The sequence below is a fragment of the Megalobrama amblycephala genome, linkage group LG22 (assembly GCF_018812025.1).
Source record: "Megalobrama amblycephala isolate DHTTF-2021 linkage group LG22, ASM1881202v1, whole genome shotgun sequence".
In the NCBI taxonomy this organism is placed as follows: domain Eukaryota; kingdom Metazoa; phylum Chordata; class Actinopteri; order Cypriniformes; family Xenocyprididae; genus Megalobrama; species Megalobrama amblycephala.
In genome coordinates, this window is record NC_063065.1 from 7,219,826 (window position 1) to 7,233,596 (window position 13,771).

At 36.7% G+C, this 13,771-nt stretch overlaps 1 protein-coding gene across 3 annotated transcripts in view; it reads right to left on the reverse strand.

Annotated features, from left to right (window-relative positions):
* agap3 (ArfGAP with GTPase domain, ankyrin repeat and PH domain 3) overlaps positions 1-13,771 on the reverse strand; it is a 187,954-nt gene that overhangs the window by 88,451 nt on the left and 85,732 nt on the right. For all 3 annotated transcript variants that reach the window (XM_048174739.1, XM_048174740.1, XM_048174738.1), the window contains exons 2-3: positions 9,073-9,131; positions 5,716-5,803 (exon numbers count right to left, since the gene is read on the reverse strand). In XM_048174739.1, coding sequence (XP_048030696.1) covers positions 5,716-5,803; positions 9,073-9,131 — 147 coding nt within the window. The remainder of the gene's footprint in view (positions 1-5,715; positions 5,804-9,072; positions 9,132-13,771) is intronic.

A 13,771-nucleotide genomic window follows, 5' to 3' on the forward strand; every position in this document is an offset into this window, starting at 1 on the left:
GAAGGCTGCGTCCTCCGGAGGTCGCATTTGAAGGCTGCATACGTCATCGAGGCGGTCTCATTTAAGAAAAGTAACCATTGATTGCAACGTAAGAAAGAAATGACAGTATTTTACACCTCACGAGGAATAACAGTCAATTTTATTACGGTTACTTTATTTGCAGCTACAATTTGATCTTACAGCTGGACACCCTTCACATGCAATGTGACAAGAACATGTGACAACAATCTAGCATAATGCACACTATTTCACTATAGAAAGTAGGCAGCATTCAGATCAGTTCATTCAGTGCATGGCCTCACTCTGATAACCTGTTCATCCAATCTATTGCAGGCTTACTTTACCTCTGCTTCCTTCTGGGAAATGCATGATTGAGCTTTGTCATTTCTGAGAACCTCCTAGGAGTTTTAATTGGGTAAATTTAATGACTGAATGCTTGTTCCAGTGTATGACTGAAACCTGCTAAAGTTTGTGCTACATGGTCAATCGTTACTTTCAAGTTCAGTGACCCCTGGACTAAATTGGCATTAAGAGGTACGGCGAGGGCACTGAAGCACAGCCCGGTGGAGTGGTGAGGGATGTTATTAATGGCAGAATGAAACACAACATGACCCTACATGGAGATTACAACCAGTGACCTCACACTTTTAATTAGTCCACCTGTGTCCCGAGAATCCTTACTAGCTATTTTTATTCCATAAATGCTTCCCTTGAGCCTAAAAGCAAAAAGTTAAAGCATAGTTTTTGTTTTACAGGAGAACGGTGAACAAAATGTTCATGTTGGTTAATATGAATCCACCAGATAAAATTGCAAGCTAGGGGTGTGTGAATTATGTGACCCTGGACCACAAAACAAGTCATAAAGATCAATTTTTTGAAATTGAGATTTATAATCTGAAAGAATAAATAAGCTTTCCATTGATGTATGGTTTGTTATGATAGGACAATATTTGGCCGAGATACAACTATTTGAAAATCTGGAATCTGAGGGTGCAAAAAAAAATCAAAATATTGAGAAAATCGGCCCTTAAAGTTGTCCAAATGAAGTCCTTAGCAATGCATTTCCACTCACAAACATATATACAGTAGGAAATTGACAAAATATCTTCATGGAACATGATCTTTACTTAATATCCAAATGATTTTTGGCATAAAAGAAAAAGTGATAATTTTGACCCATACAATGTATTGTCGACTATTGCTGCAAATATACCCGTGCGACTTACGACTGGTTTTGTGGTCCAGGGTCACATATATCGTCTGCAAAAATATCATGACTGTTGTTTTAATGATGTGCGATCTGACATTATCGAGTACACATCTAGAAAGTGCACGCATACACTATGACATGATGTAGTCTAGTAGGTTAGACTAGTGCGCTTGCGCATTTAGAGCACATTTAAAGTATTAATTTATGTAATTTAATATTGTTTATATCTCATCAAGAGTGCCGTTTTTCTCCAAATATCAGCATAATTACATGTTATTTTGATTTTATACAACAGTTCAAAAAACAAGAAGTTAATATTAAGTGACTTACATTTTAGATACAATACTGCTTGTTTTTGCTCTATTTCGCCAACAAAAATCATTTCAAACAAAGCCACAAGACTGTTTTGCATCTCTGAGCAACACACAGCAGTGAATTAATGTATATTTTGAATAAAAAATTCAAAAACTCACTCATTAAGACAGTTAAATGCTTTGTTCCTGAATGAATCAACTGTTTGAATGAATCAATGAGTCACTCATTAACTGTGACTCGCGGTTTTAATTTCACATTCATTTAATTTTTTATTTTAAATAATTTCAAAATAGCAATATTAAATGTTTTATGTTAAAAACAAATCATTATTCATGCATTTGTAACTGCAGGTTAAATGCTTTCATGTACCCTCTGAGCTGCATTAAACATTCTGTGTAAATGCATATAAATGTCTCTTCAGATGCAGATTCCATGTTTCCTCTGCATTGCAAAGACAAATTTAGTTGATACTGATCTCATTTGATTGGTAGCAACCCTATTGTACGGAGCCCTGCACATAACATGCAGGAAAAGTAAATTGTGCGCGCAATTAACTAAATCATTCCCTCGATTTACTAAATTGTGCGCATGATTTACTATTTTGTTCCCTCAATTTGCTAAATTATTCATACAATTTACTAATTCGGTCCCTCGATTTGCTAAATCGTGCGCACAATTTACTTTTTCGTTTCCTCAATTTGCTAAATCATTCGTACGATTTACTAACTCGTTCCTAATTTGTCTAATTATTGTTTTCGAGAAAATCCTATGAATATTTCGAGATATCATTTTTTGTCAATACCGCACACCCCAATTGCAAGCATAATAACTATGCAAAATTAATTATTTACAACTACTGAGGAAAATGCAAGTCATGCTTGCATACAAAACAGATCCGAAAATCACAGTCACTTAAAAGTTAATACAGCAGCTCAACAATGATTTGTGGAATCAATTAGTCTGCTAAAATCCCCAACCCTAAAAAGAGGAGTAATGATGTTTGAATTAAGAAGCACCACTAAAACCACTTATGTTTAATTAAAAATAATTTTTCTATCGAATTCACTGAAGATTTTAAAGTAGGTGATAATTGCATTGGAGCCAGAAAAGGGCACGTCTGAACATGTCACAAAAATCCCTGCAGCAAAGTTTCCTGCTCATTCAGACTTTGGCAGAAAGCTGTATAAACATCAAAATAGATGGTTTCTCATTGTAATTTTCTTTTTAGCCTTTGCAGCAAAAACTCAGAGCTAAAAACAAGTCTTACTGAGGCTTACGACGCTGTGATTCTGTTGAAATTCAGCCCTGATTTCAGTCTTCAGGAATCCGTCGTTATGATTCCAATCTCTAATTCAGATTTCAGAGGGGCAGCTGGTGCCAAGAGGGCATAAACATTTAATCTCTCCCCCGTCACTCAAAAGTAAACGCCGGGGATTGATGACACGCTCTGGTGGCGGAAGGCCAGGCTGCCTGACCCTCTGTTGCCATGGCAACACCTGAGCAATCACAGAGGCGGAGCATCGGCTTGGAAACTCAGAGCTTCGTCTGTGCAGGAGCAAACGACAGATAGCAAATTAAGATTAAGAGAAATTAGAGCCATTTTCAATCAAGCGTTACTTAATAAACCTGAGAACGTCTGCAAACGTTTCATGCAGTATGAATCACAAGCATTAATCCCTTGTTCTTCTTCTGCCAAATATGTGTGCAAGTGTATGACAACAATACTAATGTCAGACAACACAGGAAAGCCATTGTTTTACCATGGTATCAGACTATGTAAAGTCTTTGGACATGATACTGTGGTAAAACCATGGCTTTCTGGCTTTGGACTACAGTAATATCATGGTATTCTTTGAGTTCCACGTAAATAATATTTTATATTATGAATATAGTAATCATTCAGTCCCTCATGAAAAATTTACCATGGTAAATTGGGGGTATCAGGTGGTAATACCAAGGTGCTTTTATATATACTAGTACATGACAAAAAAAAAAAAAAAACATGGTAAGTTTTGGTATGTTTATATACACTAACCATCCAAAAGTTTGGTCAGTGTTCTTTTTTTTAAAAATAAATTAATACTTTAATTCAGTAAGGATGCATTGAACAGATCAAAAGTGACAGTAAAGACACTTATAGAGACTTACATAAAAATATATATATTTAAAAATATTAAGCAGCACAAGTGTTTTCAACATTGATAATAATCAGAAATATTTCTTGAGCAGCAAATCAGCATATTAGAATGATTTCTGGAGGATCATGTGATACTGAAGATTGGAGTAATTATGCTGAAAATTCAACTTTGATCACAGAAATAAATTATATTTTAAAATAAACCACTGTTAAAACTTTTTTTACAATTAGATACCATCACAAAACCTTTTTCTAAGGGAAGTCAGAGCACAAGGCTTTATTACAGAACATAACAAATGGTTATTTTTAAGAATAAATCAATATAATATTAACTCCTGGCAGAGCTTCTGTTCTGCCTTGATGCGAGTTATAGATCACTGATATTCAGCTCCTGAATTTTGGAGCATTTTATATTATAGAACAACAAATATGTATTAGTTTAGTTAACTACTCAGGTGTGTGTTAACGCCAATCTCACAATTCCACAGTGATTCATTGATTTTCATTTCTCTTACTGCATTACACATGAGCATTATTCCACATTGACGCCATAGTCTGGTCAGAGAGAAGCAGAGAACCTGAATGAATGACACTGAACTGTGAAAGCTGCATCTGAAACAAGTCACAACAGGCTCCTGGGTGTCTTTTACCTTCAGGAGGAACATATTTTGCATACAAGTTTCCAACAAAACCCACTGGGCCAGAATACTGAACGTTTAACCTGTTTTGAGCTATTGTTCACCATGTTCCAGGGTTCAACACAAGCAAAAATATATTCTTTGTACCACAGGAAATCATAAAAAGTAGTAAAAAAAAAACTGCTAGTATTTTGGCTAAAGCACTTCATTCTTAAATAGAAAAATCTGTTTTGTAAAGTCTTCTAAATCATCTATTGTTTACGCAGTACAGATGGAATTCCTGCAAATTTTCTTTACATAAACAGTGTTTGTCAATGGTTACAATGCAAACTTTTAGTTTCAAAATGTACATTTACTGGCTTGATTTATCATGAAATCAGATTTAACTCATTCAGACAAGGTTAGGAAGTGATTTTATCACTCTAGACTCATGTTAAGACATATAATGGTTACGTTTTATGGTGATACTCTTGAAACACTGTTTTTTTTAACATTGATTGTGAGGTAATGTTACTCCATAGGCCTATTGTGTAAGTGCATTGTCGATAACACAATGTTGTTTTTGTCTGCCTTTACAAATTGAGGAAGAAGTCAAATTTATTTTTTTATGTGCACATTTTAATTATGTATTTATATTGAACCCGGAATATTTCTTTAAAAGAAATACACAGGTTTAGGGTCGGTAACATTATTAATGTTTCTGAATGTAGTCTCTTATGCTCACCAAGGCTGCATTTATTTGATGAAAAATACAGTAAAAACAGAAATATTGAGAAATATTATTACAATTTAAAATAATAGTTTACTATGTTAATATATTTTAAAATGTAATTTATTCCTGTGATGTAAAAGCTGAATTTTCAGCATCATTACTCCAGTCTTTAGTGTCACATGATCCCAGAAATCATTCTAATATGCTGATTTGCTGCTCAAAAAACATGTCTTATTATTACCAATATTAAATATAACCATGAAACATTTTTTCAGGATTATTTGATGAATAGAAAGTTCAAAAGAACAGCATTTATTTGAAATTATAACATACTAAAATGTTTTTGCTTTCGCTTATGATCAATTTAACACATCCCTACTCAATAAAACTTTTGAATGGTAGAAAGAATATAAACTACTATTATTTCTACAATTTCAACATACAGCATCTTGACTGAAGCTTGTTGCTTGTGTCCAAAGTTTGACTTTTAACCTCGTTGTCAACTCCAAACCACTGCAGGGTACTTCTAGCAGCCAAAAAGCGTTCTTATGAAAATGAATGAATAAATAAATGCAGCCAACAGATGACCATATGAGATGATACAAATTCATGGCCAAAAAAAGTCTGCTCCGCGGCAGGAGGTCTTGTTGGGTGGCTGGCCCTGACAAACACACTGTAGTCTCCCTCCCCGCTGCTCACTCACCCTCAGGCGACTCCTCCTGGACATATGTTCCTGTCAGATACCGGTGAACTAATGCTGACTTCCCACTGGACAGGTTTCCCACGATGCCCTGCATGGAGAAATAGACAGAGTCAGGCCGCAGCAAAAGAGACAAAGCAAACAGAATAGCAAACAAATGATCGTCTGGAAGATTTATTATAGGATATTAAAAAACTTAAAGATGCTCCCAGTAATTTTTTAATACAAAAGTATTATTGATGAAATTTATTTTGGAGAGAGAATGAAAGACAATCCCTTCGTTCATGAGACTAACCCAATGAGCCTAAAACACCATAATCAGTTTCAATAACTATTCAAAACCAACAGATGGAGAACATCCGTTCTGCATCCAGGACTTCCCTCTAACGAGTCGAGATCCCTTACTGTCATCAAACAACCCCTCAACCGTGGAGGAAGCAACTTTCAGGAGTTTCCTCACATTTGACGCAACTGTTCCGCCTGTCAGTCCACGGGATGATGGCTGTTCCTGCACGAACAGATAATAATTCCCTCCCAGGTGTGGATGGACAGCTTTACAAACATGAGGACAGATACACCTGCCTTTATCCTCAAACACTGGAGATGAAGGAATACTGAACAAATATTGAAGTGGATTGACGAGGTGAGCACCAATAAATAGAGCTTATCCCGATAACAAAGCCCGCATGGAATCTACTTCTCACAGAATTCCGCAGAAAGATCTGTAGATCAAATGGCAGCCCTTCACAAAGATTTATACAACCTGAATGTTAGTTTAATTCATATTTTGGCTAATTTGATTATGCTTGAAGCTGCTGTGTTTGTGAGTATATATATATATATATATATATATATATATATATATATATATATATATATATATATATATATATATATATATATATATATATTTTTTTTTTTTTTTTTTTTTTTTTCCCAACTTTCCCCCCCGATTCCACAATTGTTTGATTAACATTAATGAAACAGACAGCCTATATATTAAGACCTACTGTACCAAACGGCTCTGATATAATGTAACGCATCAGATGTTTTTCCCCAACAGTTAAAGGTGCCCTAGAATTAAAAATTGAAATTTACCTTGGCATAGTTAAATTACAAGAGTTCAGTACATGGAAATGACATACAGTGAGTCTCAAACTCCATTGTTTCCTCCTTCTTATGTAAATCTCATTTGTTTAAAAGACCTCCAAAGAACAGGAGAATCTCAACATAACACCGACTGTTACGTAACTGTCGGGATCATTAATATGTACGCCCCCAATATTTGCATATGCCAGCTCATGTTCAAGCCATTAGACAAGGGCAGCCAGTATTAACGTCTGGATCTGTGCACAGCTGAATCATCAGACTAGGTAAGCAAGCAAGAACAATAGTGAAAAATGGCAGATGGAGCAATAATAACTGACATGATCCATGATAACATGATATTTTTTGTGATATTTGTAAATTGTCTTTCTAAATGTTTCGTTAGCATGTTGCTAATGTACTGTTAAATGTGGTTAAAGTTACCATCGTTTCTTACTTTATTCACAGAGACAAGACTGTCATTATTTTCATTTTTTAAACACTTGCAGTCTGTATAATTCATAAACACAACTTCATTCTTTATAAATCTCTCCAACAGCGTGTAATGTTAGCTTTAGCCACGGAGCACTATCAAACTCATTCAGAATCAGGAAATGTAAACATCCAAATAAATACCATACTTACGCGATTAGACATGCTGCCTGACGAACACATTGTAAAGATCCATTTTGAGGGTTATATTAGCTGTGTGAACTTTGTTTATGCTGTTTAAGGCAGTCGCGAGCTCGGGGGGGGGGTCAGGGAGCACGAGAATTTAAAGGGGCCGCAGCCTGATTCGGCACATATTTAATGATGCCCCAAAAAAATAAAAAATAAAAAAAAAACTATGGGGTAATTTAAGCTGAAACTTCACAGACACATTCAGGCGACACCTTATACTTATATTATATCTTTTGAAAACACGTTCTACGGCACCTTTAACCAAACGTTCACTTAGACTTAAGAGATAATGTTTGCGTGAATACTCGCCAAGACAGAATTTTTGAAATACTGTAATTCTGTGTATATCAGGATCGAGCGCTGTCTGAGGCGTCTTTGTGTGCGTGCTTCGGATCTGTCAGTCAGCGTGAGTAAGATCATTTTGTTTACATCAGCATTTTTCAGCAGTTTCAGACTCATGCCATCAAGAATTTGCCCTCTTGGAAAACGTACAAATAAAAATACTTTTTGATGTTTAATTGCTGTTTGGAGCATTGGGATCACTAGATGAGAGCTTCACTAACTCATTTTTGCGAAAACCTCAATTTCGACCAAAATTGACAGTTTTCACTTGTTTTTCCTGTAGATCGAAATTAGCCTGTGTGCATTCTGACTGATTTTGCCAGCACGGGGTCACATAAATATATATATTAGGGGTGTAACGGTACATGTATACATCCAGAAATGTCGTGGTATGGACGCGGTACGGTGCATACAGTTAGACGACGATGCAGTCAGTCACAGTCACTGCAATCCAGAAGGGGGCGCACGTGGTAATGCAACACAGTTTGCTAACCGCCACAACCGGAAAAAGAGCAGAATGCCAATAATAACCAACTGCAGAACCATACGTCAGAAGCATCCTCCTCTCCCACCATTTAAACACATGAGGCTCATACTGAGCACCATTTGGGTTCATCAGAGGGTGGTGTGTGTGTTAACAAGGTTCAAACAGTAACAATTTTCCTCCATAATAAAGGCTCAGATGAGCAGTTCGTAACCCAAGCAGCCACCGCAGGCATCAAGAACAAAGAGGAGGATAGAAACTTCATTAGGAGAATATTGGATGTATAAACTTCATGTGCATATAGTTTCATTGTGTTGCCTCATAATAAGCTGTTAGAATGAGAGTGTTTTTTTTTTACAATGGATAATTATGATTCTGAAATTGGATCATTCTTCCATGAAGTTCAGTAATACTAGTAAAACTGTGATTTGTGTAGCTGCATGTTTATTTTTGTAATATTAAATGATCTTTGTAGAGTGTACAAAATAATTTTTCCTACACCGAGTTATTCCAGTCATATTTTGACAGTGATATTTTGTATGAAGTATCAGTGAACTTTCTGACTGGTGGCTATTCTGAGGGAACGTCAGCAGAATAAGTGATACTCCAGACTGTCTCAAGCAGAAATATCATTACAGAGAGTGACATACAGCAGTCCGTGTCCTACTGCTTGCTGAATAAATTCAGTCATTGACACGTCAGGATTTACTGTTCCGCATAATGGTAAGAGATAAAATGACAAGGTAAAGGTAGGGAAGATCACTCACCACTTTGAGCTCTGGTACTGATCGACTCAATGTCCATTCCTGACTGTTGACAAAGGAATCTGGAAAGAAACAGACAGCTTTAAGTGATTATGTCATTCATTTCACTTAATAAACTCGACAAACACAATATAGCTTGTATACACATAACAATCCCTGTGTCCATCAACCAGGAATACCATTGATGAATTCATAAAAACAGATTCATATGTTGAATTAAAGGGGTGATGAACTGAGAAATCAAATTTTCCTTGAGCTTTTGACATATAAGAGGTCATCATACTATAAGAATATCCTGTAAGTTTCAGAACTGAAAACTTCCTTGTTAGTCCAATAAAAGCTTTTATTGACACCAGACCCACCAAACGACAGGATTGTCAAAGTAGGGATCTATGACGTCAAAGGGCAGCAAGCTTCGCCTCTGCAGAAGAAGATCAACGCCTACTTCATCACTGCCTGTTTAGCCCCGCCCACCGATTTGTGCATGACATGCAATAGAATAGGTAGCCTAAGTAACATAGACCTATGTGGTGCTAAACCGGATCGAGCTACCAAGCAATAAACATGCCGTTGAGGATTACAAAATATTGTGCAGTGCCTGGACTTGACAGTAATGCGACAACATGTAAGTAACTGTGTTAATTCTAATTCCTGATCTGATATTATGTATCATGGCAGATGTTCTTTGTCTGTGTGTCAGTAAATCGAACCCGTGACTAAACGTCAACTTGCGTTGTTTCTCTTAGTAGGATGAAAATAAAGTTATTTAACAGTGAGTAAACTATAAAGAAAGCGATCAAAGAAAGCTCCCTTTGCATACATTGGAGCAGTGCGCACTGAAGCTGTCAATCAAACAGGGCAAGTTTATCGTGACTAACACATGCAAAACTCCTGTTTTATTCAACGAATCTCTTAGTTATATCGCATTTGCACTGTTAGTGAAGATGAAAGCATTTGTTAGTGTACAGAAATTATGTTGCAATGACGAGATCACTGCTTTCATGTGTTCAACAACATGTCTGTGATCGGCTACACAGTGTTCATCACTGCAACCTTTCATGCCACAATCTAAATATAATGCCATAGATCTAAATGTAATGCAGCACTTTTCATGATTAGTTAACCTTGAGAGCTGTAATAGTAATGCTTGGCTATTTCATATGCACAGATGTTAGCCAATCACAGCAGAGGCGCTTACACTGAAGTCTCACAGCAGACACGCCCCTTAAAACAGAGCATTCAAATCAGAGGGCTAAAATCAGGGTAGGAAAAATTCCTTTTATTTCTAAATTATGACAATTTTGGATGTAAAAAGCATACTAACATTATAAGTGCACCCCAGGAAACATTATAAAACAATAAAACAACGCAGTTCATGACCCCTTTAAGCTTTATTTTTCTTGCGAAATTATTTTTCTTACATTATCTTAAAGGTAAATTTATCTTGTTTTAACAATGTTTAGATCACTCCTGGCCCTCCATAACACAAAGCCTTTGAAAAGAGCACCTACTGTAAATGAAAAGTATGTCATCCCCTCATGCAGAAGATCAGAGGCTTAGTTGCTACTAATAATCATGTTTGTCATATCGGCTACATGGACTGACATGACCGCGAAAACACAAGCCTCATTGGCCCAGCGAAATCCTGCCCATTTCTGTGCCACACACATGATCTGTTGTGCAGTGGTTACATCATCACAGCGGGCACATGGGCAGCCTTGTTTAAACCACCAAAGAGGTTTGTGGCACTGCATTGTTCGGTTCATTTTTCACTCCACTGCTCTTGTCCAATCTAATCAAAATTTCTATTCAAAGAATCGAGGAAGAGAAAAAAACCCCTCTTTGTGGATTCAGGGGACAGTGAGAAAAATACACAAAGAAAAGGACCCATTTGTGAGTGAATAATTCTATGCATGGTACCAAAAGGAGTTTCATTTAGTTTTTGTGTGATGGTGAGAACACGGTGTGCTAAGTGTAACGCACGGCAAGTAAGGAGGTGTTTCCTTCCGTCCTTCATTTAAACTTGATGTCTCACCCTCCCTTTGCACTCAACAAACTGCTGAAGTGACTCAGATGAGGTTCTTCCTGCTGCGCTCAGCAACGTGCCCTGATGAAACCAGGCGTTTTCAACTTCCATCCTCGCTCTCACACACAGATCCAAGGAAAAGTGGACCTATGCCAACAAGCGAACACATCTGAACATGACAGCCACACCCCGCAATCCCACAAGACAGCATATTACCATTTTTTCCCAATCATGTTTCGAGGTACCACGAGTCAAAACAAATCAAAGTAATTAGACTTCATATGTCAACTAAAAACTGACTACACGTGATCTAAACTCAATGAGGCATAGGCATCAGGTAAATATTGCAGTATTTCGGAGTGACAGACATGAATTTGTCACTAAAATTAAACCCCATTGCGGTAAAAAGGCATCAAACTGATGTTGCGCTTCAGAATTTTAATTTGATGCTTTTCCTTCTGAAGGGTGAACTGCTAGCAAAGCGCTTTTTATGTCATATGGGAGCCGAGGCGAACTTTAGTGTTATCAAGCTGAAGAAAATATGACTCTGAGTTTTAAGAGGGAGCAAGGTCATCACAATCACATGGGAGAACATTTAGAAATTGCGCTGAATGCTATTTCAAGCCCAAAAGAACAGAGATACATGCAAATCAATGGGCTTTTTAAAGCCTCTTTCGGAAAATCCAGAGCATTTTAGTTAATTAGTGGTTAGAATGCCCCAAGGTCCCAAGTTGTTCCCATTTCTTTTGCACAGAAAAGAAACCCTCTGTACCTTTATAACATACAGTAATTTATTCTCTCAAGCTACCCGTGATGCAATTTTCTAGCTTTGCACCATCTAAAGTGACCTCACACCATTTTTTCCCTAACCTGCTATTGAAACCCAGCCATCGCGACCCCAAGGCCAAAAAGTCATATGAATTCCAGCTGAGAATACCTGTAAGGAGAGTCTGGCACTTTGTATTTTAAGCCCGGAAGGCTTTACCTTCCCTCACCTGCATACAAAGAACTCACAGCTACAAGATCCAGGAACGACCTGCTCGTCAAACTACCAGGGCATGTAGCGACAGGTACATGTAATCTGCACACCTAAGCTTTGGTCCAAAAAGCTCTCAAGTTCAGCAAACACACCTACATTCCGACTGTCAGTCAACTTTGGCAAAGAAAGGTTATTCGGGGAGTTTGGGAAGGATAGTTTCCTTAGTAACCATTGAAAATAAACTCAAGCAGATGCCAAGGGTGTAAACGGCCCTTAATTTGTTATCTTCATTTGGCGAGTGACTAATGGTACTGCCTAAAAACAAGCCCTGTAAGTCATTTGTATGAGCTGCTTGTGCTAAAACAAGCTTCCTAGATATACTTAAGAAGGTAATGTGAGTAGATTGTTACGATAAAAGCAATTCCATAAATTGGATGATGGCCAATTAAAGGGCCGTGTTACTCTAAATGAAACATAACATAAAATACTGTAAATACAATATAAAAAAGAAAACAAAAACAAAAGAAACACAATATCTGACAAGACGATTAAGCATGCCCAACCTTGATGCTTCTGAAGCTGATCTAATCGTCCAAGTGAAAGCTAACTGTTACTGTAAATACAGTGCTTAAAAGTCACAATTTAGACAAACGTATTGGTCAAGAACTAGTTTATTATAAAATGAGTCTCTGCATCTTAATATTAAATGCAAATTAAAGGCCTTGGATTGAAAGTTCTTATTATTCTGAGAATGAAATAGAGATGCACAATTTAAGTGTCATGACATGTTTTTGAGACGTTAATAGATACGTATTTGTAGATTTATGGATATTTATGGATGATCTCAGCATCACTGGTTCCATCCATCTTTAATGTGAATGTGTTAATAAATTAGTCCAATTAAATTGATGAATCAACAAAACAGATAGATAGATAGATAGATAGATAGATAGATAGATAGATAGATAGATAGATAGATAATATATTTGTGCATTTTGTTAATGCATTTTGATATTGCTACCTCCATTACAATGCATTAAATCTGGCTGGATCTTTCTCTCTTCTATGCAGCTTTCCATTCCTTTTTTTTTTTACATTCTGATAAAATTTGTGCTAAAATGAGTGGCTTCATGAGACTTTAAGCCTGTCAACACTGCCCTAACTGTTCCACTACGTAATAAGTGCTCAAAACATCTCAAGGTGTGCTGCCAATAACATCATCTTCCATCCTGAAACATGTTCTCATAATTTAAACATAAGGACAGCTTCATTTCAACAGAAGTGTTAGCATCTCTCCACTGACATTTCAGTCATCTTGTGTTTGCAGACGCTTCATTCAAATTATATACTGCAACCCAGATACTTCAACGGCTAAAGATTTCATACTGCACATTTAAGACTTCAGTGATTAAAGATAAAAGAATGTAGAAAAGAAGTAATTTGTGTTAACCTTATGCAATAAGTATGCACAAATACTTATTACAAACCTTTACATCTGATGAAAATGCCACAGGCAAAACTAATACATTTTTAATCATTTAAATAAGGATAACAAAGGAGAGATGACATAAGGTTAAGAGCCTAGGCGGATATACATCATCTTGTCGCGCTCTCAGTAACCTGATCCCTTTTCAAAAAAATCACAGCGTAAAGATCTGCAACTGCACTATTTGTTTGCACTACCTTTGAGACGATGC